Source organism: Camelus dromedarius, chromosome 7 (genome assembly GCF_036321535.1).
Source record: "Camelus dromedarius isolate mCamDro1 chromosome 7, mCamDro1.pat, whole genome shotgun sequence".
Classification (NCBI taxonomy): Eukaryota; Metazoa; Chordata; class Mammalia; order Artiodactyla; family Camelidae; genus Camelus; species Camelus dromedarius.
The window spans coordinates 10,867,657-10,895,430 of record NC_087442.1 but is presented as its reverse complement, the minus strand read 5'-3'; the positions used below and the strand labels follow the sequence as shown (position 1 = coordinate 10,895,430).

Genomic DNA, 27,774 nt, shown 5'->3' with positions numbered 1-27,774 from the left:
TAAATATAAAAAACACAGTTGGACAACTTTAGCAATCATAAAAATGCAAACTACAACTATAGCGAGGTACTATTTTAACCTAGAAGATGGGCAAATAAAAGAATATTAAGTGTGAATGACTCAGAGGTGGAACACAAGAAAACACGCATGCCCTGTTGATGGAACTATGTACTTGTCTTAATTTAGAAAGCATTTTGTCTAATTATGTAAAGTTGACATGGGGACCCTAAGGCTCAATTTTTATATCTCAGGGATAGATACATATTACACCAGGGTATCTAAAGGAATGTACAAGAAGATTGTCCTGTTTGCAGTAGCCCCAAAATCTAGGGGAAAATCGTCGTGTGCATTCACTGGAGAATGAATAATAAATCTGTCAAAGGAATAGAATGGAAGCCTACATGTTAGTGAAAATGAATTCTCTGAAAGCATATGCCACAACATGAATTAATATCATAGACATAGTGTTGAAAACAAAGAATATGACAGAAAACAGTATGAGCAAAATGAACTCCCTTAGACACATTTCAAAGACAAACAACATTGAATAATAGGTATAAAAAGATTCTTACATAAGTGCAAGAACTGTAAGGAAAAGCAAGGGAATGAAAATATAAACTTCAGGGTCATGCTTACCTGGACGTGGTAGAGAAAGAACAATGAAATCTAGAAAAATAACAGAGTGGATGAAAATTTCTCAGTGATCATCTGATTCCTAAATTGACGGTTTCAGGCAAGAGCATTGATTTTGTTGTTTCCCTAGACGCATTGTACACTCATCGCATATATTGTTTTGTATACTTCAACATGCAGTTTTTAAAATTTAAAGTAGATTCTATCTGAGTTGTAAGTGCAAGAGAAGTTATGATTGACATACACCAAGCTGTATGGTTCATTGCCTGAGAAGCAAGAGTGGAGGAGAGGAGGGAAATTGACAAGTTAAGAGCAAATAAATTAATGATGTAAATGGTTTTATTTATTTATTTTTAATAATGAAAAAGCAGAGTCAGGAAAAAGGCAATAAAAAGCAGTTTGAAAGCCACACTAGTTGCATCACCAGCTTTCCCTGCCCTCCAGCCTATAAAATGTGTAGTTTCCTCTCCACGGGGACTGTGATGACATGGGAAGGGACCACGTCACAAGGACGTTGCTGATGGGGGATGAGGAGCCTTAGACAAACAGCCACCTGCCCTGCTTTTCCCCTGAGCCAACCATGTGCTTCAGTCTCCTCTGCTGTGTGGCCCTTTTGCTCTGGGGAGCAGGTGAGTTCCTGCTGTGAACTTCTCAGATTCCAGATCCAGGACTTTCTCCTGTGGCTGCAGAATCAGCCTCCTCCTGGGCTTTGTCTCCACTTTGTCTCTTTCTCCCGCAGGCTCCGTGGACACGGGGGTCACCCAGAGTCCTGGACATCTGGTCAGAGGAAAGGAACAGAGAGCAAAGATGCACTGTGTCCCCATAAAAGGACATACTTTCGTTTTCTGGTATCGTAAGAAGCTGGAAGAAGCGTTCGAGTTTTTGGTTTACTTACGGAATGAAGACATTGTGGAAAAGATAGCAGGATTTGAACAGCGATATTCAGCTAAATGTCCCAAAAACTCACCCTGCAGCCTGGAAATCAACTCCACTCAGGCAGGGGACTCAGCGCGGTACTTCTGTGCCAGCAGTGAATCCACAGTGCTGAACGCTGGCTCTTCTTAGCACACAAACTCATCATGGGCCCAGCTCAGGAAATCAGTGGTGTATGAGGTGGGAAAGGAGTAACAGAAACCCAACTTGAAAGATATTAACCAGAAGGAGAAGCTGGTACATGGCAACTGTGGGTGAGCAGAAAGGGATGTTAGAACAGCTGATGGCACCGAAAGCCAGGGAAGTGGGAGTGAAGCTGTAAAGGGGCTCAGATTCCCCAGCGTGCTGGGCGTCAGGCAGAGTAAAGACACAGGGTAGGAGCCTGATGGGTTTCTAACAATCTCTCTGAGAAATGTAATTGTGTGGTTTTCCCCTCACAAAGCTGTACCTTCGGGAAGCTCGATGATCGGCAGGTGAACTTTCTTTCCTGGGGACCCTGATCCCCTGGCCCCGCACAATTCATGATCCAGACCCAGACTCTCCTTTGGGTTCATGACTGCTTCTCACAGCTGTCCCTGCCAGAGCAGCTGAGGGCGCTCTGCAACCCCCTCCCTCCCAAATGCTGGGGTTGTCTGAGGTTTCAAGCAACCTTCAAGCATAACATACCCACAATTAAATGCACCATTTTTAAAGTATATATTTCAATACTTTTTGCAGACTTTTACACTCATGTAACTAGCATGACAATCAAGACCCAGAACATTTCCCTCTCCCCTAATAGTGCCCTCATGCTGCTCTGTCAAGGTCTTTAATATCTCTCAACATTGCTTTGTGTTTTTATCATACATGTCTTGCACTTTTTGGATTATAAGAAATGTATTATGATTTTATTTTAATGCTCATAAAGAATGTATTTATTTAAAGACTTTTCTGCCAAGACTTCACGTTAGTCCACTTCAATTTAGTCTTTGCATTTCTCAGCTGATAGCTGAGCCTCAGTATCTACAGAAAAATACCTTCTCCAGAAAAAGTGTTCACCAGCAACCACACCTGGGTCACACCACCAGCCTCACTACCTGTGTGACCAACTGCTAGTACTGCTCTGTGTTTTAGTAAAATAGACAATTCAAACATGTTGAAAAAGTTATGGAACTTTGGCAGTGTGCACTTAAAAAGTCTCACTGTTTCCTTATGAAAGTAAACCTTTGAGTTAAGAGTACCGAAGGGGGTTATTTGACAGTGAATCACATGACTTACAGAGATGAATTTCAGTGTCACAGCGCTGCTGGTCAATCTGCGAGTTCTCTTCTTGTTCCTCTTGTGGGCCATTTCATCAGGTTTCTAGCCCTACAAGACAGTCATCTTTCTCCTTACTCTGCTATCGAATAAATCCGCTGTCCCTTAGTTTTCAGTATCCAGATTGAAAATCTCCTCATTTTGACTGGGTCATTTTGAGTGCTTGTATTTAATATGGTTAGCAACATATTTGGATGAAAATGTCATTCTTGCTCTTTGCTCGACTTCTTTCTTCTACCCTGTTTCCTCCTTCCCTTTCTGGGTAATCATTTTTTTTTTTTTATTGATTTTTGGTTTATCCTTTCAGGGTTATTTCTGAAAATATACAAGCATTCCAGATATGAAATTATTGCATTAGAGGCATGGAAAGGGTGGAGGCTGTGAAATATTTTGCAATACAGGAAACAGTGCTTAACAACATAACCTTTTTCGTTATTTACTCCTCGAGCTACCTCTGAAACATGACTCTCCTTAACAATGAATGCAATGAAGATCTTGAATCCACTAGAATTGTCTAAAATTCTGTCAACAAAAATAGCGCACATATAACTATTCACTGGGATCTGAAGTGTCTCAGAAATAGCACACATACCATCGTTGTAGGGGATGGTTTTAATGTATAGTCTCTGTCAATATTCTTACTGTTCCATTTGGGGGATGCTGTTTCTGATTACAGGGTTTCTCAGCACAAGCCTCATTCTTTCACGCAAGTGTATCTCTGCCACGTCGTGTCCCTGTCACTTTCTATCCCAGTAGTGCCCCTCGAGAGTCGCACATACATCTTAATAACAAAGATGATATGGACAACAGGGATGGTGAAAGTAACTGACGGTAAAGATGGTGTATAGAAAGATGCATACAGATATTAAGTCACATTTCCAGGACTAGAATACAATCATAGTAAGTCCTGTTACTGTCATAATTTAGGTCTGTAAATCAGTCTAAAAAGAGTTTTTTTTAAATCAGGGCACCTTTAACAAATCTGAGGCAAAATATTTGAGGATACATCAACTTCCTAATCCTTCTTGTTCATGGATTTCAGTACAAAGAACATTCTGTTCTAAAGCAGAAATGTTTAACTTGGGACCCATGGACTTCCAAGGGGTGCAATAATAGAATTCAGGAATCCATAAATTTGATTGGAAAAAAATGTATCTTTATTTTCATTAATCTCTAACTAAAATACAGCATTTAGTTCATAATAGATGTCGTGAATACACCACAGCAGTGTTAGTAGAACCTGTGACAAAATCAATAATAGAAATCGCAGATATTTGCATAAATACATTTGCATATCATTCCGTTTGGTGCACATTACAGTTGATATTGAAGTCCCAGGTATTTTCATATCACATTACATAGAGTAAATATCATTACTCTCATCACTTGCTGCTTGGAAATCATGGCAGTTTTCAGAATCACCAGGATATATTTTATTAAATGAACTTTAAAAATGTTTATGTATTAATATATTATACATTTTATTTAAAATGTCTTGGTAACTGCACTTCAAAATAATTGGTTTCCTTTGTAATACTACGTGTTCTATTTTGAGTTTAAAAGACTTTTTCTGAGAAGGGGTTTCTAGGATTTACCAAAATGCCAAAGGAGTCCAAGTGTGAGGAATGCGGTCCTCAACTTTGTAGACTGAGAACCTCAAGACTGGGACCACTGGTTGGAAGAGAGCTGCCAGCTGGCATTGTTTCTCAGAGTTCTACCCTGTGGCCACACTCTCTAAAGATTCCCATTCTAAATCATCTATCAGTTCCTTTCCCCTTTTCCTCTCTGGTCTCTGTCTCTGTCTCACACACGCCTTTATTCTAGACGGTGGCAGCAACAGTCAGCCACCGGTTTCCAACCAAGTTTCATCATTAAAGTATCTTTTCTTACAGATGACCCCAGAAATAAAAATAAAGCAAACATTTGTCTACCAAAATAACATTTGATAAGAAATAATCTATGATCACATTTTTGTTTATCTAAGATTCTCGAGAATAAATGATATTCTGCAATGAATGTATACTCACTGTATACATTTCAGCTCAGCACTGGGAATAGTATTTTTGCTATCTTACACAATCCTATGTCAATAAATGTCTGAATTTCCATGACATGGTATAACTTCCTCAATCCTGTGGATCAGATAACAGCTCCAGAAAATAATCATAGCAAACACAAAGACGGTGCTTATTCTGTGTTAAGAACCCCTCTAAATTCTTTATATGATATTCACAAGTTTCGAAGTAGATGCTCATTCTACCCATTTTACAGATGAGAAAATCAAATCCAAGGGAGGTTAAGGGACTTGCTCAGGGTTACACAGCTGCTAACCGGCAGGGCCAGGACTCAAGCCCAGGTTGCCTCCCAATTCCCCGCTCTAATCCGCCGCCACTGGGGGAGGGTGGGTATAGGGATCTTTGCTATTGACTGCAGTCGTCTCTACTCCATCTCTTCTATGTCAATTATTTATTATAAATGCAGAGGGTGGAGAGCACTGACCCTATCTTACAGCACAACATCTGAATCTCTTCTTGTGTTCGGAGTTTCCCCACTAACAGTATTGGTGGGAACAGCAGTCGGTGAGCAGGCAATAGACTGAAAATTGTAGGTATTTCCTAGTTTTCATCACAGCAAGTACACAGGCACGTGACCCTCTGAGTGTGGCTCTGACCAGGAAGTGGGGGATTCAATCTTCTCACCATGTGGGCACCTGTCCATTTAGAAGGGATATAAAGCGCTCCATAAGGCAGAAGAGACGATACAAACGTATTGATCTCTCTTAGTCTTATTTCTTCATCTGCAAAATCAGCTGTGACAGTCACCTTATAGCAATGACCAATTCTGCGTCTTGAGCCAGGGGGAGCCCGAGATCCCAGCCCCTTCCCTTGGCCTCTCTCAGACTCTGTGTCTGGAGCTTCACAAAGAGCCAGCCCTTGCCATGTGCAGCTGGGCCCTGTGCTACGTGGCCCTCTGTCTCCTGGGAGCAGGTGAGCCCAACACGCATTCAGTACAATTCTACCCTGGATGTGCAGACCCTCACTCCGGCACTCTCTTCTCACCACATTGCCGGGCTCCCCTCTGGGCGTTATCTCCAGCCTCTGTATCTTTACCGTACAGGACCCACGGATGCTGAAATCTACCAGAGGAGATTCCTGCTTGCTGGAGCTGGACGGGATGTGACCCTGGAGTGCGAACAGAGTCTGAGATACAATGCCATGTACTGGTACCGGCAGGACCCGGGGCTAGGTCTGAGGCTGATTTATTACTCAATGGTTGAAAAGGATGTTCAGAGAGGAGACATATCTGAAGGCTACAGTGTCTCTCGAGAGGAGAAAGGACTGTTTCCTCTCACTGTGAAGCTGGCCCACATCAACCAAACAGCCTTGTACGTCTGTTCTGGCAGCGCACCACGGTGGAACACGGCCACCGCCCACCGGTGCACAAACCCGCTCCAGCCCTGCGGCCCCCACTACAGCCTCTACCTAAAATGTTTTAAATGTCCCTCTGCTCAGCATCCTTCCCTGCACTCTGCGTTCTGAATCAATGACTCATGGACCTAGAGATGATCATACTGAGTGAAGTAAGTCAGACAAAGACAAATATCATATGATATCACTTACATGTGGAATCTAAAAAAAAATACAAATTCTATTTACAAACCAAAGACAGACTCCCAGACGTAGAAAGCAAACTATGGTTATCAAAGGGGAAAGGGTGGGGAGGGATGAATTAGGGGTTGAGGGTTAACAGACACCACATTATTATATATAAAATAAACAAGAACCTACTGTATAGCACAGGGAACTACATTCAATTTCTTGTAATAAGCTATAGTGGAAAAGAATCTGAAAAGAAAATATACATATTTATATTTATACATACACATATGTATGTATATGTATAACTGAATCACTTTGCTGTACACCTGAAACTAACACTGTAAATCAACTACACTTCAAAAAAAATTTTTTAAAAAAACACAGGAGAATAGACCCAGAGGATACATTTCAGCACTTTGGGCCCTCTGGTCTTTTAATCGCTCCTTATACATTCACTTATATTTTTCCTTGACATTTTCCTGTGTCCTGCCACTTTTCCAGATATAAAGGATAAAAAATTAAATAGAAAACAGATTCGTTCTCCAAGGAGCTACTAGTCTAGTAAGAAAGTAATTATCAATTTGAATATAATTTAATACATTGTAATTTCATATATCGCAACATGATACAATATAACACTGCAATCAGAAGCTTTTTGGTTGCTCTGGGGAAGATATGACAGTTCTGCCTGGTGGTGGATCAGATGAAGCTAAGAGAATGTGAGCTTCACCAGATGGATGTCATTGCGTGTAGAACATTCCTATTAAAGAGAGTCACACTTGGCAGAATTGAAAGATGAGAAAGTACATGATCAACTGATGTGAATTTTATCCAACTGAACAAATTTGAGAGAGTTGATGGAATGGAGTTTCGGAACAAGGTGACTTTCTGGTTTCATGGATGTGAGTATAGAAATCTCTTGTGGGCTAATGCTCAAAAGATGGAACTGAAACATGAGAGAAATATTCAGTTGTCATCAGCAGACAGGCGATCAACACAATTTTTCAATGGTCTCTAGAAGACTTTGGTTCCTTATAAAGGCACAAGTTCAATAAACGGGACCATGTTATCAGTAGCATTTCCCATCTGGATAGTAGAGTTTGAATTATTTATTGGATAATAAGATAAAAATTGGAAGTAGGCAGTTGTACATACAGATGTGAATAGAGCCTGGCTAGAGGTACAGGTTCTGTAGAACTCAGCACATCAAGAATTAAACTTTGGGGCCAGAAAAGTCCACCCAAAATACAGATTTCGGTTGAGATAAAATACTTGGAAACATAGATTATGGTATTGCGGTTCTTTAAGGAGATAAAAGAAGGCAGAAATGGACTATGTAGGGATTGATCAAGGTATAAAATCTTAAAAACAAAAAAAAAAGGAGGGAATTAAGAGAAAGTGTGAGCTTTGTGTTGTCTAACGTTGATATTTATAAGAAAATGAAAAAACTAAAGGTGATCAAAGCAGAAAATGCCACAAACACTTCTTGGGTAACTTGTAGGAATAAGGGAACGGTCATATATTAGCTTATTCTGGACAGTAAGAGATTTTACACTGTAGTTTCTTCAGGACATCTTTAGAAAGACATGAGGCAGAGGTGAGCTTCTGATGAACCACCAAAGCAGGCAGCGGGAAGCCTCTGTAAAAGGAGTGTGGGTCTGTCTACCAATGGCTGATGCCAGAGGAGACTCTGAGGATGTGGAAGAAATAAAAGGTGTTGGAAAGAGGAGAGTGATGAGACACACAAATACTGTTCCCAACCAGGTATATTTCATGGGATATAGATATATAAATATATATATACATATATAAAGCTATATATATTATTCACATGTATATACAGATGTGAATGATATTCTAAACATAAACACCTGTATATCAGAAACAGATTTAGGAAATTAAATCAAACAAAGATATCAAATATACATACTTGGGAATAAATTGAGCAAAAGTAGTGAAAGTCCTCCACGAAAAGAAGAATATATATATGGCCTTATTAACACCATTAGAGAAGGCTTAAATAAGTGAAGAGATCCTATATTTACAGGTTGGATAGATTTGACAAGTTTAAAATGTCCATTTTTCCAAATTGATTTGTATACTTAACAGAATTCAATCAAACTCCCAATATGTTTTCGATAGAACTTGATAGGCTAAATCTAACTTTATATGATGCTGCAAGGGGCAGTGAGTAGCCAGGACACTCTTACAGTAGAAGATACAAGAGGGAGGACTGTAACAAGTGTTGAGAGTTATTGTAAAACCACACAAATAAAGGTACAGTGTGGCATGGGAACTGTGGGGTTTTCTCATGGATTTGTTTATATAGGTACACATACACACAGAGATAGTACCACAGAAGACACAGAATAGATTTTCAACAAATGGGGGTGGGACTATTGGTTCTGTATGTATGAAGAAAGATGAAACTGGCCACTTACCTCACAACAGCCAAAATCAATTCCAGCTGTGTTCAAAGCATAAACGTAGTAAAATCGTGAAACTAATGAACAAATTGACTGAAATAATTCTATCAAATTTAAGATATTTAATCCATCAAACTGAACTATGCAAGAGTGAACAAATAGCTCCATAGTGAGATATGATGATATTACTAGTTTTCTATCCATAGCCACACTTATATGTCCAAGATGTATATTACATTTATATGTCCAAGAAAGGCCGGTGTATAGAATTTATAAAGGACACCTACAAATTACTATAATTTTTTCTATATATTAGTGAGAAAAACAATAATAGAAAAATGTATAAAAAACACAAACAAGCACCTCACAAAAGAAGAAATTTATTTAGCCATTAAACATGTAAACATTGGTAAATTTCATTATGACTGAGTCTGCAAAGTGATGACATCACAAGAAGGTTGTTGATGGGGATTACAAAACCTCATCCTTTTGCTATATTGTTTCCACCATGGGCACCTGGTTCCTCTGCTCTGTAGCCCTTTGTCTTCTGGGAGCAGGTGAGTCCTAAGCACAAAAGAAAAATCTTGTCCTGGGTTTGCTAAGACCCAGACCCAAGTCTTGTCAGGTTCCCTTTCTGTCTATAGCTTCTGCTTCCTTCTCTTACAGGCTCTGTAGATGCCAGTGTCCCCCAGACTCCAGGACACTTGGTGTAAAGCAAAGGACAGACAGCAAACATGGATTGTGTTCCCCCAAAAGGACATACTTTTTTTAATTGGTATCAACAGATCCAGAAAAAAGAGTTGAAGTTTCTAATTTCCTTTCAGAACGAACGAGTTCTTGATCAAATCGAGTTAGTCAAGAAGCGAGTCTCAGCAGAATGCCCCCGAAACTCACCCTGCAGCCTGGAAATCCAGTCCTCTGAACCAGGAGACTCAGCACTGTATTTCTGTGCCAGTAGCCAACCCACAGCGCCAAAATGTTAGTTCCTCCTAGTGCACAAACTTATCAAGACCCAACTCAGGAAGCAGGTGATCTATTAGGTTGGAAGGACGTAACAGGAGTTCCCTGGAGCTAGCTTAAGCCACAGTGCAATCTAATACAAGGCTAAAGGGTGCTGAGCGGGAGCCAAGGAGTGATGGACAGACAATGATGAGATATACTAGGTATTAGCCCGCTTTTTTATTTTGAGCATTCAAATACCACCTTCCTATATGACGTCATCTGCATCCCAGACTCCAAAGAACCACTGGGCGTGGGGGAACCGGGGGTCTGTCTTCTCGAGCAGGCGCATGTTATTATCTCTGTTACATGAATCTCACCTTGTTTTCTCCCTTTCCCAGTCCCCTGGGCATCCAGACTGTGGCCTCCCCTATTATCACTCATGTCTTTGTGAAGAATAGAAAAGCTTTTCTATCATTGCTGGCCCCAAGGCTACTCATCACTCCTCAACAGCCCCCTTTCATCTGAAAATGCTGAGAAAGTGCTTCATCCACTCAGCTGTGCTGTTTGCTCCCTGGAGTCAACTTGATTCAAACAAATTTCTTTCTCTCTCTTTTTTCTAAGTGGATTCTGCTGCACAGGGCAGCAAAAATTCACAAATTTTTCTTAAAGACTTTATATTTATCCACGTTATCTACTTTTAGAGCCAAGTTCCATCCAGTACAATCATCGATTCTATTGCGCTCTTGATATGACAGCTAATTCTTTTAAATTTCACCAGTGTGGCAGAACAACTCCCATTCAATGAGGCTTAAAAGGGCTGAGAAACTTCTGGGTGCGCAACACGAAATTTCAGTCTCTGGGAACAGAGGGAAGGAAGAGTAAACGAGCCATGAAAAATGTATTTCAAAGAATGCGTGTAGTTATGGCAAGTTATAGATTTTTTTAAATGAAAAATATGAGAATGTTATATGCTCTATGGGGAGTAATTATTCATTGGATAAATTAAAACAAATTCCTGAGAAATAACTTTAGGGAAACAAATTTTAAGCATTTACCATAAAGATGAAAATAATGATTTTAGAAAAGAACAAAACCAACAACTTTGTAGGAAATGAGAAAATGTGAATAGAAAATTTTTTTTCGTGTAAATTTGGAAAGGAATAATATTTGTGAGAAAGTGTTTAAGAACACTTTAAAAATGATTCAAGTTGTCCAGTTTGATAAAGAGCCCAGTCGGAGGGTTCCTTTTATAAACTACTTACAATGGTGTCAGTTTGACAATAGGAATCAAGAACCTTAAAAATGCAAAAGCATTATAATAATTCTATCGTTATAATAAGAAAAACTTGGAAAGTTGGCTTCAGGTCAAAATGGACAGTTGTTACTTACTTGCCCTACACACAGAAGCCACTATGAAACCTGACAACAGTCTTAAGGCAGCAGTGTCCAGATATTGGACAGCAGGCAGGGGAGGGCTGTCAGCACTGAGAAGCGGAGACATACAAGTCCCTGCCTTGGTACAGTTCCTGGACCGCAGCGCAAGGGCGTGGAGACCAAGCCGAGCACAGGGGCCTCGCTGAGACCCGAGTTCAGGGCTGTGGAGGTGGCTGACTTTGTAGGGGAGGGGAAGCTGCTATGGAGAAGGGAGCTGTGCACAAACAGAGCTCCCAGTATTGCATGGGGTCCTCTTTATTATTTATTTATTTTTCATGGAGTCCTCTGTAGTCTTTGGGCAAATGGTAACAGTAGACGTCTACCAGACAGAGCCCCCCCAAGGCCTGGCAGAGAGCAGTTGCTGGGGAGCTGTGAGAGGAATGGAGGTTGTGGGGGTCATACAATCCAGGCAGACGGAACTCCTGAGCAGCCAGAGTGGACAGACTTTGCTGACACCCTGAGAATACACTTGGCACCGCCAGGGGGAAGCAGTCACACGTCGGGAGACGGGCCACCCAGGTCCTAGAGTGACAGCCATGCCAGAACTGCCCTAACGATGCTCAGCAAGCCTCAAAGGGATCCAGCTGATTTGCCAATAAATTCACTGCCTTTTAGAGAAAAATACATCAGCACTCATTAAATAAAGCCAAAAAAAAATCTAGACTCTTAACAAGGTAGTATCCACAATTTGAATCACGCAACAACAAAGTGTTAGACTTGGGAATAAATGGGAAAATATGACCCAACGTAGGAAAAAATGGCAGCAGAAACCAACCATAAATAACACAGATGCTGGGAACTTCAGACAAGGATTTTCAAGGAGCTGTTACAAAAATATTCAAGGATTTAGAGGAAAATATGATCATAATTTGATTAATCGATAAAACTGATAAACCCGGAATAGTCAAGACAAAAAAGGAAAAAACACAAGTTACCATATCAATGATGCAAAGGAGATCATCTCCATAGATCCAGCAGACATTAAAATGGTAGAATATCTTAAGTATATGCCAATCAATTCTACAACTAGGTGAAGTGAAATTATTTGAAAAACGCAACTTATCATACTGACTAGAGATGAAATTAGGAATGTGAAGAACCTTATATGAAGGAAATTTAATTCTTCATCAAAAACATTCTTTCAAAGGAAACTAAAAACCTGAATTCCTTTCCTGGTGAATTTTTTCAAACATTTCAGGGGAAAAAATGCCAGCTTTACCTAACGTTTTTTCTTTTTAGAAAACAAGAAGTAGAAACAATTCATAACTCATTATATAAAACTAGCAAAACCCTAATGCCCAAATCTAAGATATTACAGAACGCTATCATATATGACCATAGGTGAAAAGATTTTTCCCAACACGTTAACAAATCCAGCCCAAATGCATTTGTGTGACGTATGCATGTGTGTATGCGTATGTATCTGTGCATGTGATAATGCATCAGGACCCAGTGAGTTTACTGCAAGAGGCACAATGAGTTAGCGCTCAGAAATCAATGGGTGTCATCATGCTAGCAAAATAATGAAGAATAACCATTTCACCATCTCAATAGGTACTGAGAAAACAGTTGAAAAATCCAGTACTCTTTCAAAACGAACACTCTCAGCCCTGGTAATAGAAGAGAGCTTTCTCAATCTGATAGAGGCTATCAGTGAAAAATTTACAGCTACCACCCAGTGTAATGGTGAATATTGGACACATTCTTCCTATAATCAGGAACAAGGCATGACGTTTTCTCTCATTAGTTTTCTTCAACATTATATTGGAAGACATACACCATATCATAGACCAACCAAAAATGAAATAAAAATCCTAAATACTGTAAAAGAAGAGGTGAAATTATCACTATTTTCAGATTGTTTATAGTATGTAATATTCATTATATTATATATGTTTATAAATTTTTGTGTATTTATAAATTACAAATAAATTTATATTTATATGGAATTATTTATATAGTTTTTATAAAAATAGATTATTTATATAGAAGTCAGTGATTCACAACTAGAAACAATCAGTGACTTTAGAAAGATCACAAGATACCACATCAAAATTAAAAATCAGATGTTTCTAGACTAGTTGCAAACAACTGAAAAATAAACTTTAGGAAACAATTCCATATACAATAGAATCAATAAATTTAGCAAATGATGTTCAATGAAAAACTACAAAACATCACAAATGGAAACTAAAGAAAATACTAAAAATGAAAAGATATATCCTGTTTATGGATTGAAGATTTTAAAGCATTACGATAGCAACTTTCTCAACAAATAATATTGAAACAAATGGATGATTACATGGGAAGGAATGGACTTTTCTGGTACCTAATCCCATGAACTAAAATCAATTTGAGATGGGTCATAGGACTAAGTGTCAAAGCTAAAACTACAAATCTTCTAGAAGAAAACACCCTTGTGAGTTGAAGGTAGACAAAATTTTCTTTTGACTGACTAGTGATAAAACATCATTTCTCCTTTGGCATCCTTTGTACCAGAGGACATTTGTTATATAGATTAACGATTCACAAATGAGAAGAGTGTTCTCATTGTCCCTAAGATCACCTCTGAACACACAGCACATATGTGGCAAGGAGCATGGTATGTGGGTAAGACCGAGAGGTCTGTGCTCTGCCTGTGGTGGAAGGTAAGTCAGAGGAAAAGTGGATTATAGATAAGGTTTGAGAGCCATATGAGCCACTCAGAGTAGAGGGAATATTGGTCCATGCCAACAAGGACCTTCTTGGTTGCCCAGAAATTAGAATGTCTTTTTCAATTCCCTTCGCATCCGTTATGTATCTCTCCCATTCATTCCTCTGATAATAGTCTCTCACTCCTCCTCAGGCATAGATTCTGCTCCCAGAATGATTTCTGCGTCTCCGCTCCTTGCCATGTGTCTACAGACTCCTCCTGTAGGACTCCACCGGACCTGACTCCTCTGTTCTCTCAACTGATGGGACCCCGCCCCCAATAACAGGTTATATTCAGCTCCCAAATCTCTCTTCACTCACATCATTGCCTTCAGCAGGGGGCAGCAAAAAAGCGTGCTTAAGAATTGCAAATGAGGGCAATTACATTTTCCCATTAAGGACAAGACCAAACTGATGATTTTTATTATAATGACCTTGTTTGTGTTCATTGAACCCAAGGATATAAAATTTATTGGAACATGTCCACATATCTAGCGGTATTATTAATGGAAAACTGTACTCAGAAAGAGAGACAAGGGAGGGAATGTGTCATATGGAAAGATGCACTGGCTGTAAAATGTGCTTGGGTGCTCCAACTAAATCAGGCACTGTGCAAAATAACACAGGAGAGAGAGAAGCAAACAGGGAATAAACAAGAGATGCCATGTGTTGATGATTATTGAAGCCAGGTAATGTGGGAACATGGAAGCTCATTATACTATTGTATGTACTCGGTATGTGTTAGAACATTTCATAATTGAAAGAAAAAATATTAAAAAGGAGATTTTTCCAATGTTATGTGCAGCAGGATTGACTGGTGTGAGATGCCATGATGTATCCATAGACCAGGGGGAGCCAGGACAAGACCAGGCTGCCAACTTTGCCTGTTACGACCGTCACACAGGATTTCACACCATTGTTGTCTCACTGTGCTGTTATTTGTAATTTGTTGCACTGAAATATTGAACACTTTCCTCCTAAAATCAGGAACAATTTATGTTATGCCAAAAATATTTCTTTAAGGAACCATTTATAGTTCATTCAAAATATCAGTGAAGATGTTAAGTATTGGTTTGAAATCCCAAACCCTACCCACATTGAGTGAGTGCCTTCCTGCAATGAGCTAATACTTTTAGTGAAGATCTGCTTCTAGAAAATATTGACCAAAACAGCAGCAGCCCCTAAAGAGCAGTGGCAACTTGGAACAAAGTTATCGTGCTTCCCTTCTCTTTAAAAAAAAATCTCAACATTTATGATGAATATATTCAAATCACATAGATTACCTAGACCTGAGTTAGAAAAAATAAATGCAGAAAAAAAAAAGAGAAATGTTACAGGGTCACAGCCTTCCAGTGAGACTAGACTCCTTTTATTTGAGAGGATTCTGACCTTTCTCTGTGCCCTATTCAGTTGGGATGGTGATGCTTCCTTGAACAACTGAAATAGAGAGGTTTTGAGAAGAGGGAGAGAGACTGCTTTCCGACAGATGGCAGAGAAGAACCAGGAAGCGGAAGGAGCAGGAGTTTCCGCATCCGCTGATAGGACACACACTAAGTAAGCCAAAGCACCACCCGCCAGACAAGTGCGGCACTGAAGGTTAGATCCTTGCGGGGTGTGGTGGGAAGGGGTGTGGTTGCATCTTTCTCTGAGACCCACTCAGTTGGGAGGGACAGTGACATCACCTACTGAATCCTTGCAGTTTCCTATTTCCATGTCCTGTTCCCCCAAACCTCAGAGCTGGAAACACCTCCATCCTGCCTCTCCCCACCATGGGCTCCATGCTTCTCTGCTGTGTGGCCTTTTGTCTCTTGGGAACAGGTGAGTTAGGGAAATATAAGGAATCCCTGCCTTAAATTTTCCGGGTCTGAAGCTTCTCCCTCGAGACTGTGGCAAGAGGAACCTGCACAGACTCCCTCCAGTTTCTGCCTTGTTTCCTCACAGGCTCCATGGATACTGGTGTTACTCAGACCCCACAGAATAGGATCACAAACACAGGAAACAGTGTTTTACTGGAATGTTTTCAGACTAAGGGTCACAATTATATGTACTGGTATCGACAAGACCCAGGACTGGGGCTCCGGCTGATCTACGCTTCTTAAATGTCAATGATACCAACAAAGGAGAGCTCTCCAATGGCTATAGGGTCTCTCGTGCGGAGAAGGCGAAATTCTTCTTGTTCCTGGAGACTCCTGTCCCCAACCAGACAGCCCTTTACTTCTGTGCCAGCAGTTATTTGCACAGTGCTTCCTGCCCACCTGCGCTCTGCACAGGAAGACCAGCACATTTGCTCAGGAGGGCTCAGAAGTCTTTCTGGAAGCGAGTTGTAGGATCCTTCAAGGTCATTCTGTGCCTGGGTGAGCCTCCATCTGAACTCAGGGCCACCTTGGGTTAGGGTTCCCAGGCCATGGGATGACTCCAAAAGCACAGGCTAGACTAGAGCTATCCTCTGACCCGCATTACCTGTTCTGGTGGGGCTAGCCCAGTAGTGTCCTCCTAGGAGAATGAACCTGAGCATTCGGGAACACCATGATGACTTTCAATAAAAGCATCTCTTGTTGGCTCTTCTACAGTGTGGTTTTCAGTGGTCCTGTGGCACCTGTCTCCCTCTACCCACTCTGCAGCATCCCCACCCATTCTGTCCCTGCTGGTGGCTCCTCTACCCTGCCAGCCTTTCTCAGTCCTGGGCCCTCCAGATCCTGCTGTTTAGCTCTATACGTGGTTGCCTTGATACCGAGAACAGACAGACTAGCTTGTTTTCTAAAACTTCGTTCTAAGTAAATTTAATTACCGTTCAATTTGACTCAGAAGGTGGAGTTCAACTACCAGAGATAGTGATCTATAAAAATGATCTTTCATCTACTGCTCCATACTTGAATCTGTCCTGAGATTAATCTTAACCTGCAGGAGCAGAAAGACTTGTTTCATTTCCTGGATGTACTACTGAATTCAAAAAAATACGCCTACTGTCCAACATGGAGGCAAAGCTAGGAGCTTGGAGATTCCTCTTTCTCTCAAGGCATTGGAAAAAAAGACCCCGACTGCCCTGCAGGGCGAACCCTCTTCGGAGCCAGTGAACTGTGGGCACAAAGATACTCAATCAAGGACTGCCAAGCATGATGTAAGAGTCTGCCTGCGGACCAGGTTAAAGCCTTCCTAATGTGCTTTCTCTTCTTACCGTGGAAGCCTCAGTTATTTGAACAGAAGAATCCACAGGATCTGGTGATGTTCAGACACAAAGAACCAAATTGCTTTTGTTTTCTACCTCTTCTAACCTGGGCTGGGGGCGGGGGGGGGGGGGTGGTCATACCTCTTTTCTGTTTTGCAGTGCCCTTCATGGGTTCTGTTTCATGTATTCCCTTGGAAAAAAAAGTAGTTTTCTCTGGAGTTTGGTTCCCAGCATTCTATACACACTTCACAAGCCATCTTACCTGTAATATAATTCTTCTCTCATGAGCTGTAACTGTTCATTTTACAGTCTACTGGACATTTTTACTAGATTTCCCTGGACTTTTCTTCTGCCTTTTTTCCCACTCAGTATAAATCTTTTCCCTTAACCTTCCCATCCATGGCCATGACAATTTCTTACATGAGTTCCTAAATGATAAATTCAGTCTTCTCCTCAACACTTTCAGCTGGATGGCCTACAATTCAAACTCAACTAATTTATTGCTGAATTTATTGCCTCCCCGCCCCTACATGCATCCACTCTGGCCCATGTACTGAACTTCTGTCTCAGTGAGTGGAATGATGGTTCTAAGTTCCTCTTTTCCATTAGTCCTCGCATTACATCCATTGATAAATCTATTACTTCTGTATTGCACATTGTCATCGATTCAGATTTCCTGGAAAATGGACTTTGCAAGGGACATTAGTGTTCAGGAAGATTATTAGAAAGTGCCCTTATGATCAACATGGGTAGAAGGGAAAAGAAGGAAGTTGCATGGGGCAGAGGAGAAGCTGGGCAGTCCTGCAGCCTCCACAAGGCCTAAGCTGAGTCCACAGGGAGCTTGGAGGCGGAGGTGGCTCCAGAATTACCCGAAGGGGAGGTGAGGCGGCCGGGTCTCATGCCCACATTCAGTGCAGCCACATTGGACACGATGGCCCTGAGAAGGGGGCTGCCCTCGGGGGAAGAGGGGTCCCTTTAGCCAAGACACCTCACAAGGAGGGCCGCCAGCCAGCAGCACGCCTAGCCGGCGGGGGAGATGGCCTTCATGCCTAAAGGGACAGCCCGGAGACTCATCACGGTTTCCGACATGCACGCTTATCTGATTCAGCTGATCCTGTCCGTCTTCGTTGCTTCTACTTTACTGCAGGCCCTCATCACCTGTCACTTAGAAAAGATGCAGTGTTCTTCTCACTGGTCCGCCAGCCTCTTACTGCATCGGCTCTCCTCTGTCTTGGACAATCCCACCAGCCTGATTGAGTCCAACGTTCTCCACAAAGCCCTTCATGAAGAGATCTCTGTCTAAAAGTATGACCAAGTCTTCCAAATTCACTGCAGAACTTGAGAGTCCAGCTCTACTGACTGTTTCGTATTTCACTGAAGGGGACAAGCCGAAACACAGGGCCTCACCTTTGCAAAGGCTTCTCCTGTGTCTGAAGTGGGTCACTGCTGCTTGACCGCCTGGCTCACTCTTGCATGTCCTTACATTCTTAGCTGTGAGATTAGCTTCTCCATAAAGGCTTTTCTGACTCCTACAGACAGGGAAGACTCGGCTCCTATCCATTCTAAAACTACCACAGTTGGTGTATTCCTTCATAAATCACTTTATGTTCACCCTTCCTTAGACTGTGTTCTTTAGTTTGAGAGTGATGTCCCTCCAGTTTGACACCCCTAGAACTGAGAACTTTGTTTGATTTAGTGAAGAAAAAGTAGAAGGATGGGACAGAGGACAGGAGAGGGAAATAGACTCAAACACGTCTCAAGTAGTTCAGGATTTTCTTCCAAATAACATGTTTTCTGAGCTCTGGTGGGTGTTTGAGTCCTCCACACACCCCCGACCTGCAAGTCCTTTAAGCATAATTATATAAGAAGACAAAGAAGACTAGAAAATGAGACAGGGTGTTTTTACTGGACCAAAAATGCATACAGATGTATGTAACAATTATCTCTGATGATTCCTGTATCCCTAATTGTTGACATTTAAAAATTCTCATCAGCTGCTCCAGAGACTTCCCTCGCTGGACCGGAAAGGTGGGCACGCATGAGTCATTCCTGCACAGGCAACAAGGGGCACGTGGTTTATCCCTGCCTTCAAGCATCCCTTCCTCTGAGCAGGACCTGAGCCTCTCTCATATCTAATCCCAACCCAAGATCTACCCCTCTCTATCTTCCTTCTTTCTTTAGCCATCTCTACCGCGAGATAAAGATTTTACACCCAGGCCCTGCTGAGAACTTTTATCGACTCATCACTCAATCCTAACATCTCCTCACACTTAGATCAACTGGAAGTCTCTCTCCTTCCCGTTTCTTTAAAATTCATCAGAAAGAATCTCTCCAGATCTCTCTCTAATCACCCATTCCACTTTTTTTTCCAGCAGGAGGCAGTAAAGCTTCATTGATTTTTCTCTTCCTGGCCACTTCCTATTAATGGAAGACCAGCTTTCATAGTAAAAGCAAAGACCAAATGTCACCAATGATTTTAATGATTACCTTTATCTTAAGAGAGCCCCTAATAAGAGTATTTCAGGGTCTGTAAGTCAGAAGCGTTATATTCGTTCAGGACACAGGCGAGAGCAAGAGTGAGCAGGGACCTACCGGTGTTAATACATCCAAGAAAGCTGAAGAGGTGATCCTTAAACAGTGGAGCTGTAATAGCCAACATCCAAAAGCCCAGGTCAGCAGCCTGCAAGCAGGAGTTTTATTGGGTGTGTGTCCTAGTGAACTGGGGCAGAGGCAGCAGAAAAAGGGGGAAGGAAACCTGGGATTCATCTTCGTGGCTCAAAGTCACAGCTAAAAACTTTTCTCAAGATGACACGAGGAAAGAGAAAGGAGAGAGAAGAGTGTTTGTTTTGGATTCTGTTCATAGCAGCAGCATCCAAAAATGTTTAGCCGATGTTACCCAAGTATGTATTGGAAAAAAGCTGCAGATCTGAATTTTCCATCCTGGCACGATTGGTAGTGCAGTTAAAGAAAGATGAACCTTGTACCATGGAACCTAAGTTGATGAAGTGAGTGAAATCTGAACACCGAAAACTGAGAAGCGAGACGGGGAACGTTGTGTGATTATCACGCAATAATACTACATTTTCTGAGAACCCGGTGAATGCCAGTTACTGCTTTCAGCCCTTCACGCGTGTTACCTAAGGGGTTGCCCCACTTAATCCTCGCCAGATGGTCCCTGCACCCCGTCTGACTGAGCCGCGCTGCTCACCAAACGTTCTTCTCTCCCAGCTCTGCAGACTTCATTCCAGCCCGTTCCCCAGAACTCACCTCGAGCATCACTGCCTCTGCCGACCTCCCTGATCAGGTCAAGTCCTCCTATTACGAGCTTTTGAAGCGTTACCGTTCTCATCTTCGTTGCTTGTAATACAGGTGCAATTTTGTCAAAACAGAGACCTGAGTTAAGACCAGCAAAACATCTAGCCTTCTTTGGATGAGAGACGTGGACAAAAATATCAGTGCTCTGATGGGTAAAAGCGTCTAGACGACACTACGGTATCAACAGGACAGCTGCGGGGCCCAGAAGGACTACGTCATCGCAGTCTGAGCGACTTCATTAAGAGCCCGTCCCACTTCCCCAGAGCCGGGAGACACCCTTCTCACCCCGACTGTGCCATGGCCATCAGGCTCCTCTGCTATGTGGCCCTTTCCCTTCTGGGTGCGGGTAAGTCATAGACACAGAATTCTCTAAAATCAGGAAGAAACATTTTTCTCTGTACTAGGTTTGCTTCTGGCTTCAGCATTCAGGCCCATCCTGGACTCAGCTGCCAATTTTATTCTGTATCTCTCAGGCCTCACAAATGCCGATGTTAACCAGACCCCAAGATACGCTGTCATAGGGACAGGAAAGAAGATTACTCTGGAATGTAATCAAGCCATGGACCACGAGAGCATGTACTGGTATCGACAAGACCCCGGAATGGAACCCCAGCTGATCCATTATTCACACGGGGTTAACACCACAGAGAAAGGAGATCGCCCCTCCGAGTCCACTGTCTCCAGAATAAGGAAGGACCAGTTTCCCCTGACGCTGGAGGCCACCAGCCCCTCACAGACATCTAGATACTTCTGTACCAGCAGTGAATGCACAGCACTGCACAGGCACTTACAGACAGCACAAAAAAGGTCGTCGCAAAAGTGAGGAAGCCCCACCTTCATAAACCTCATCTCAAACTGCAGAAGCCACTGCAGGTGTCCACCGACTCCCCAGCCCTGAGTGGCCAGTGTGGTCTGAGCACCAAGCTGGGAAGAGGGCTGTGCCCAGGTCGGCCTCGACCAAGCCGGGGGATGGTCCAGCCACGGTCGGACTGCCCCGTCCCCTGCGCCCTCCTGCACCGCCCTGCTGAGGCCGGCACCAGTTGTGTCCAGCAAGATAAGTGGGATGGTATTTGACGGTTGCCTCATGGCGACCTGCAGGGGAGGAAACAGGAAACGCTTCCTTTGATTTTCTCCACAGACCGTCATCTCTGGTTAACGGTTCCTTCCTCACGTAAAGCGTGTTACTTCACACACAGCGGCTCAAAAGCCTTTTCCTTTCCCACGCAGCCCCTCTTCTCAACCCTCGGGTCCTCACTCCATGGCTTTGAACACTGAAATCACAGAAGGACGTGAACTGATGATTTTCACAATCCTACCTCGAAATGAACGGAGTTTTAACTAAATCTACATGAGACACAAGGAACAGAAATTGTAGTTGCAAAGAAAACCCTCCAAAAGCTTCCCTGTATTTAGCCCTGGACCCTTTGGAGACCGTCCTGGCCATTGGGAAGCTACTCCACAGATCAGTGCTTCTTGCTTGGACACACCAAATCTTGCAGAACTGGGCCTGCATCCACACAAGGCCAGACCCGGGACCGTGAATAACTCTGCTGTTACTCAGGCAGCGGATGAAAGTCCCGCTGTCGGCGCTGGGGCCCTCTGTCCCCTGAGAAGAAGTGGCTGCTGGCCCAGATGTGAACCCCCCGTCTTGAGGTTTCCGGAGAGCAAAGCCAGGCGGAGTCTTTGTCTTGGTCTCTTCTCCGAACGGGCTCAGCCTGTGAGAAAACGACCCATAGAACAAGATACGTACTTGATTGTAAAGGACACCGCTTGGTTATCTTTCTTTACGTTTGAACCCCACAGTACTGTCCACTCCTTTGCAGTCCTTCGTGTGGGCTCTTCCTCTTCTCTTCCTTATTTTATCCTGATTTCTGGACTTTTTATTCTTGTCTTCTCGATCTGCACGTGCATCTTGGATAATATTATCCAATCCACGATTCACATTGCATCTCTCGTTAGTTCCAAGCTAGTTCTGTGAACCATCTACTAGGTGTTCCCACATTCCTAATTTATAGGTTCCTCAGCTCAGCTTATTCCCCGCAGGGCTCATCACCCTCTGTTGTAGGCGCCCGAACCAGCGAAATCGGGGAGCCCTGTCTTCTACGGTCAGGTGTTTTGACGCGACGCCTGGAGGGTTACGAATCCTTCTGTATGTTCAAGATCTTGTAGTAACTTTCAATGAAAAAAATATGAAAATGAATATACATATGTATATGCATGGCTGGGACATTATGCCGTACAGCAGAAATTGACATGTTGTAATTGACTGTACTTCAATTTAAAAAGTTTAATTAATTTAATTTTTTTAAAAAAACGAACGCTTCTTCCCTGCCTCTTGTCCTCTTCCACCTTTTCCTCCTCATTGCCACTAGAGTGACATGCATAATACACAAATCTGATCATTCTCCCAGCCCCTTCACACATTCTCTATGCTCCTCTTTTACATTCATGGTAAAATTTAGATATCTTAACCTGACACAAAGGTATTTCACAGTCTGGACTCTGGAGATCTAGCTGGCCTTCAGTCCCCTCACCCCTGCTGGTTTTCATTCCAGCATCACTGAACCGATGCTCTCTGACCCCCTCTGAGCCTTTGCACGAGCTGTCTCTCCACCTTCCGTGGTCTACTCTTCTCATCTGCAGGGCTCACTCCTACAGTTCCAGTCATCACTGTCCTGACACAAGAAGTCTTCATCTGTTTCAGTCCTGCCCCGTGTTCCAAATAGCAGTATGGGAGGCTTCCCTCACCACTGTCTGTCTTATTTTCCCAAACAGAGTCTCTTTGGGCTACTGGTTTTCCTGATACATTTTGAATAAGAATGGTCACAGGGCATAAGTCAGACAGAAACAAAGCAGAGCAAAGTCTCAGAGGGTGGACGGATGTCTGTCCTGCTGGGTAGTGTTGGGGGTGATGCTGGATACCGAGGCAGTAAAATCCTCGCTGTACTCAGGTAGGAGAAAGATCTAGTTTGGGTTCTGATGCCGATGATGGTGAGTGCTTCCTAAACAGATGCCGGGTGAGCTGCTGGATTCATGGCAAAGAAGTGAGTGAGATGTTCTGTGAGCAGCTACCACTTGTACACAGCCAACACCAAGCCTCCCTCTGTTCCAAAAACAGCAGCTCCTGCTCCTCTTGCACACTTTCATTGAAGGGTAAAGAGGAGGAGGAGGAGAAACTTATCTTCCTTTGCAGCTATTCACGTCCTCCCTCAACTGTGCTTTCCAGCTGTACTGAACCTTTTCTAAACTCCAAAAATGTCATAAGCCCCTGGACTTTTCCTATGCTGGTCCCTCTGTCTAGTCTACCAGAGAATTATTTCTTTTCCTACAAATCTTACTTAAAACCACACCACTTCTGTGAAGTCCTCCCTTCCTTCCCAGAAAGATAAATCATTCATTTTCTCTGTGGTCCTACATCAATTTAAAGAAACCCCAACTTTTGTCCTTATAATCCAGCTTGAAATGTTGGCCCCATCTCACTCCTCACAGGCAAGCATGGCCTTGGAGAGACTGGACTTCATATCCTTTTACGTTGTAACCCCAGGATCCAGGACTGTTGAGATATACTGGATGCAAAACTAGAAGCTTCATGAGAGCAGAGGCGTTTTTGGGTTCATGCTTGTATCCCAGTGTCTGATTGCAGCTCTGGCACGTAGTAGCTGTTCAATAAAAATGTATTCGACAAACAAAAAAAGAGTCAAATATATTTTCCTGGAATTGACCCTGAATTTGTGCCCCACTGTTCTCTACTCACCCCCAAAATTATTCGTTGCTCCAGTCTCCCATGTCCCAGGTCTCATTCTCCTCCCTAATTGAGTGAACGAAAACCCTGTTGTAAAGCAGCTTAAAATGGGAGGCTGATGGAGACCCCTCAGTGGAGAGGGCTAAAAAAGAGGCATGGAATAAAGACAATATTTTATTCTGGTGATTTCAGTTTGAAGGGTGGATAACCCCAGAATTGGCCCACTTCTGTAAATGTCATACCTGCACAGGTTCAGGGATAGAATCTTCCAGCAGGGCACTCCACACTGATCCCTGGGCTCAGAGGAGGGCAGTTCTCCTAGGAGAATCCCCTCCCTGCCACTGGAGGGGCCATCAGAGTGGCAGGCATCAGCTTGGTGCTACTGTTGAATTTCAGGCAGTTGGGGGATAGCTTACTAAGTGTCATTTAGTTATAGAAGCTGGAGTAAATTGAAAAATAATTCCCATAGTAAGAAGTCTCCAGTCAAACTCTTTAAAAGAGAGGGAAGATAGAGAGGAATATACGAGTAGAAAATCTTGAAAATTTCATCATTAACAGTTGAAAGTACGGGTTTTGGAATTAGACTATCCGGTTAATTTCTAGTTTTACCAAGTTACTTAACCTGTCTAAAGACAATTTCCTAGTCTAGAAAGTGGAGTGAATAATTCGGGGCTCCCAGGTTTTATTTAGTCAAGAAAATGAATGCAGATTGCCTAATATAATCCCCAGCACAAAATTAGACTCAATGATAAATGATGATGTTAGTAGCAGCACAACTCGTTACCAATTTGAAAGCTAAATTTGAAGGAGTGATTACTGTGTACGAGGCATTGTTATAACCACTTAACATATTAACTCATTTAATCCTTACAGCAACTCTATAAGGTACATACTTTTAATAAACTAATTACAGATCATAAAATTGAGGCACAAACCAAGTCACTCGCTTCCCCAAGATGAGAGTAAGTAACAGAACCAGCATTCAGATCTAGGCAGTCTCCCTCTGGAACCTTCATGTTATCCACGTACTTTGCTGCAATGGTAGTTGTTAGGGCGTGTCATGGATGAAGAACTGAGTCTGCGTGAGAAAGAATGCAAAGTAATAGCAAGTATTAACCGAAAAGAGTGATTGTTTTCCCCAATCTGAATTGGTCGGGAAAGTCGAATGCCTAGTGGTGCTCTGTGAAAGGCAGGGAAGACACCACCTCTGTAGATGTGGGGCTGTGGGTGTGGGCGGAGACAGTGACATCACAGGCAAGCAACCGATGGGCTGTTGACAGCTAGAGGAAGACCTGTTCCTTCTCCTATCCTGCCACGAGGCTCAGGCTCTCAGTTTATCTCTTGGAAGTGGATGAGTTCTTGGAGCACAAGGGGAATTCAGACCCTAGGATTTCTAGGCACCAGCACAGGGTTTTTGTTTGTTTTTGTCATGCTCAAAACATTGGGCTTCCTGATGGACACAGTTTGTACCTTCTGCATCCTTTTCCCACAGGTCACCTGGAGGTTAGAGTAATCCAGAACCTAGAGAAGAACAGGGGGGAAGCTTTTCTGGAATGTCTTTCAGACTTTGGTCATGACAGAACGTTCTAGTGCATCCACGACCCAGCGTTGGGGCTGCGGCTGACCCCCTGCTCACTTGTTGGGGGCAGCACTGAAAAAGGTTCCCTGATGAGTGTCTCCCAGAAGAAGGAGGGTTTCTTCCAGGTCCTAGAGACATCCTCACACTTCTGTGCTAGCAGTTTATCTATAGTAATTCACTGCCACATCCTAGGTGACCTAGAATTTGTGGGGAAAAAACCTTCCTAGATATAATGTTAAATTGCAGAAAGTCACATCAATGACATTTGGGCTTCAGTTCATCTGTGGTGATGAGCATCCCACAATTTCCCTAAAATGCTTTTTTTCCCAAAGCAAGCATTGTTCAGAGCAGTTGGGAGACAGCTGCTGAAAGTCCTTACATCAGCATTTGTCCATACCCACTTCCATCGGTGGAAGCTCTGCTAAGATGAGTTGCTACAGCATATGAAATCCTCTCTGAACATGCTCTGGGCACCTAAGAGATTTTCCTAAATTTGTGTACGTCTGGTTGCTTCGTTCCCTTCCCCACACCTTTTCACTCCCTTAAGCATCAGCCTAAAGGAAAAAGAGAGGACGTAGGATTATGTGCAAAGCACAGAGGTTGGAAAGCACATACAGTGTTTGTGGAAAAGAATAACATTAGGCTGGCTAAAGAGACGAGAGTACTTTTAGAGTGAAAGTCGAGGTTGGACATAAAGATAAAATGGAAAAGAGTTCCAGAAGTGTTCCGAGAAAACACTCAAGGGTCCAGGGAACACACATCAATTTACCACAATAGTCCAGAGAAAATTCAAAAGATGCAAAACCCCCATATTACAAAAGATAAGGGAAATCAGAAAAGTCACAGAGGCAAATCCTGCCATGCTAATTCTTCAAGGGAAGGGCGTAAACAGTCATGTGACCTGGATAAATGAAATTATCACATTCAGTCAAGTCTAAGAGGCTTTGCGATGCTTTCTGAAGCAGTGAGGGAGGAGGGCGTGGTCTCGGGCCAGGAAGTGGGTGAAAAGTGTTGGCATCAGAGACTTAGTTCAGCCCAGGAGCAGACAGTGTTCTCCATCTGCTGCCACCATGAGCAACAGGCTCCTCTGCTGTGCTCTTATCTTTCTCATCAGAGCAGGTGAGTCCTGAGCAGAGGTCAGGAATCCTTGTCACTGGCTTCCCAGGCTCCGGCAGCAAAATGTTTCATCAAGAAGGTAGCACTCATCTCCGCTCCCCAGGCTGTTTCTATTTGATCCCTGCTTTGTCTCCCACAGGCCTCAAAGAAGCTGCAGTCACACAGTCCCCAAGACACAGAATCCTGAAGACAGAACAGAAATTAACTCTCCAGTGTTCACAGAGGATGAATCATTATTCAATGTACTGGTACCGCCAAGACCCAGGATTTGGGCTGCGGCTGATCTATTACTCAACTGGTACCAGAACTACTAAGCAAGGAGATGTCCCTGAGGGGTATCATGTCTCTCGAGAAGATCAGGCCGATTTCCCCCTGACCCTGCAGTCAGCCAGCACCAACCAGACATCTGTGTACTTCTGCGCCAGCAGTGAATCCACAGCGCTGCACGGCCACATCCTCTCCGCACAAAAAGAGAGGCAAACGGAGGAGTGAGGGGGTGCTGTCCTCAAGATTCCTGACCCCGACTAGAAGTTTCCTCAGAAGCCTGCACTGAAGCCCTGCCTTTGACCTTAATATTCTTTGCTTCCCTTTTCCCATTCTTGTCTAAATCACTCTCTCTATTCTAATCAAAGTCTTTGCCCTTCTTTGGTATTCTACTAGACGAAAGGATATTAACCCAATGTGAATATTTTCTAAGACCAACTTCAGTTTTCAGGTTCAGCTGTAAGAAAATTTTGATGAAACTGAATTCTGTTCAATTAAGTCAAGAAAGGAGAAAAAAAAAAGCCAAAGATTCTTCCATGAGTGTCTCAATGAGTAACCATGTTGGATGGGGAGATAGGGTACTGGGACTTCCTCAGACATGCAGTGGCCTGAGCATAAGTAAAAGCGGATGCAACGGT

General features: G+C 42.8%; 1 long non-coding RNA gene and 1 gene segment (V, D, J or C); one reads left to right on the top strand and one right to left on the bottom strand.

The window, feature by feature from the left end:
- Positions 1-926: 926 nt before the first annotated feature.
- On the bottom strand, positions 927-20,731 carry LOC116154096 (uncharacterized). Of its 2 annotated transcripts, none has more exons than XR_010381566.1 (3): positions 20,388-20,729; positions 2,824-2,913; positions 927-1,814 (listed from the first exon to the last, which is right to left on the bottom strand). It is a non-coding gene; the product is annotated as an uncharacterized LOC116154096 (long non-coding RNA). The 2 variants fall into 2 exon arrangements; XR_004137957.2 differs by lacking the exons at positions 927-1,814; positions 2,824-2,913 and adding exons at positions 19,008-19,169; positions 19,713-19,800 and having other exon boundaries at positions 20,388-20,731.
- Positions 20,732-26,826: 6,095 nt separating this feature from the next.
- LOC135321762 (T cell receptor beta variable 6-1-like) lies at positions 26,827-27,364 on the top strand. The segment is given in 2 exon segments: positions 26,827-26,875; positions 27,012-27,364. Coding segments are annotated over 2 exon segments (402 nt in total).
- Positions 27,365-27,774: the final 410 nt, after the last annotated feature.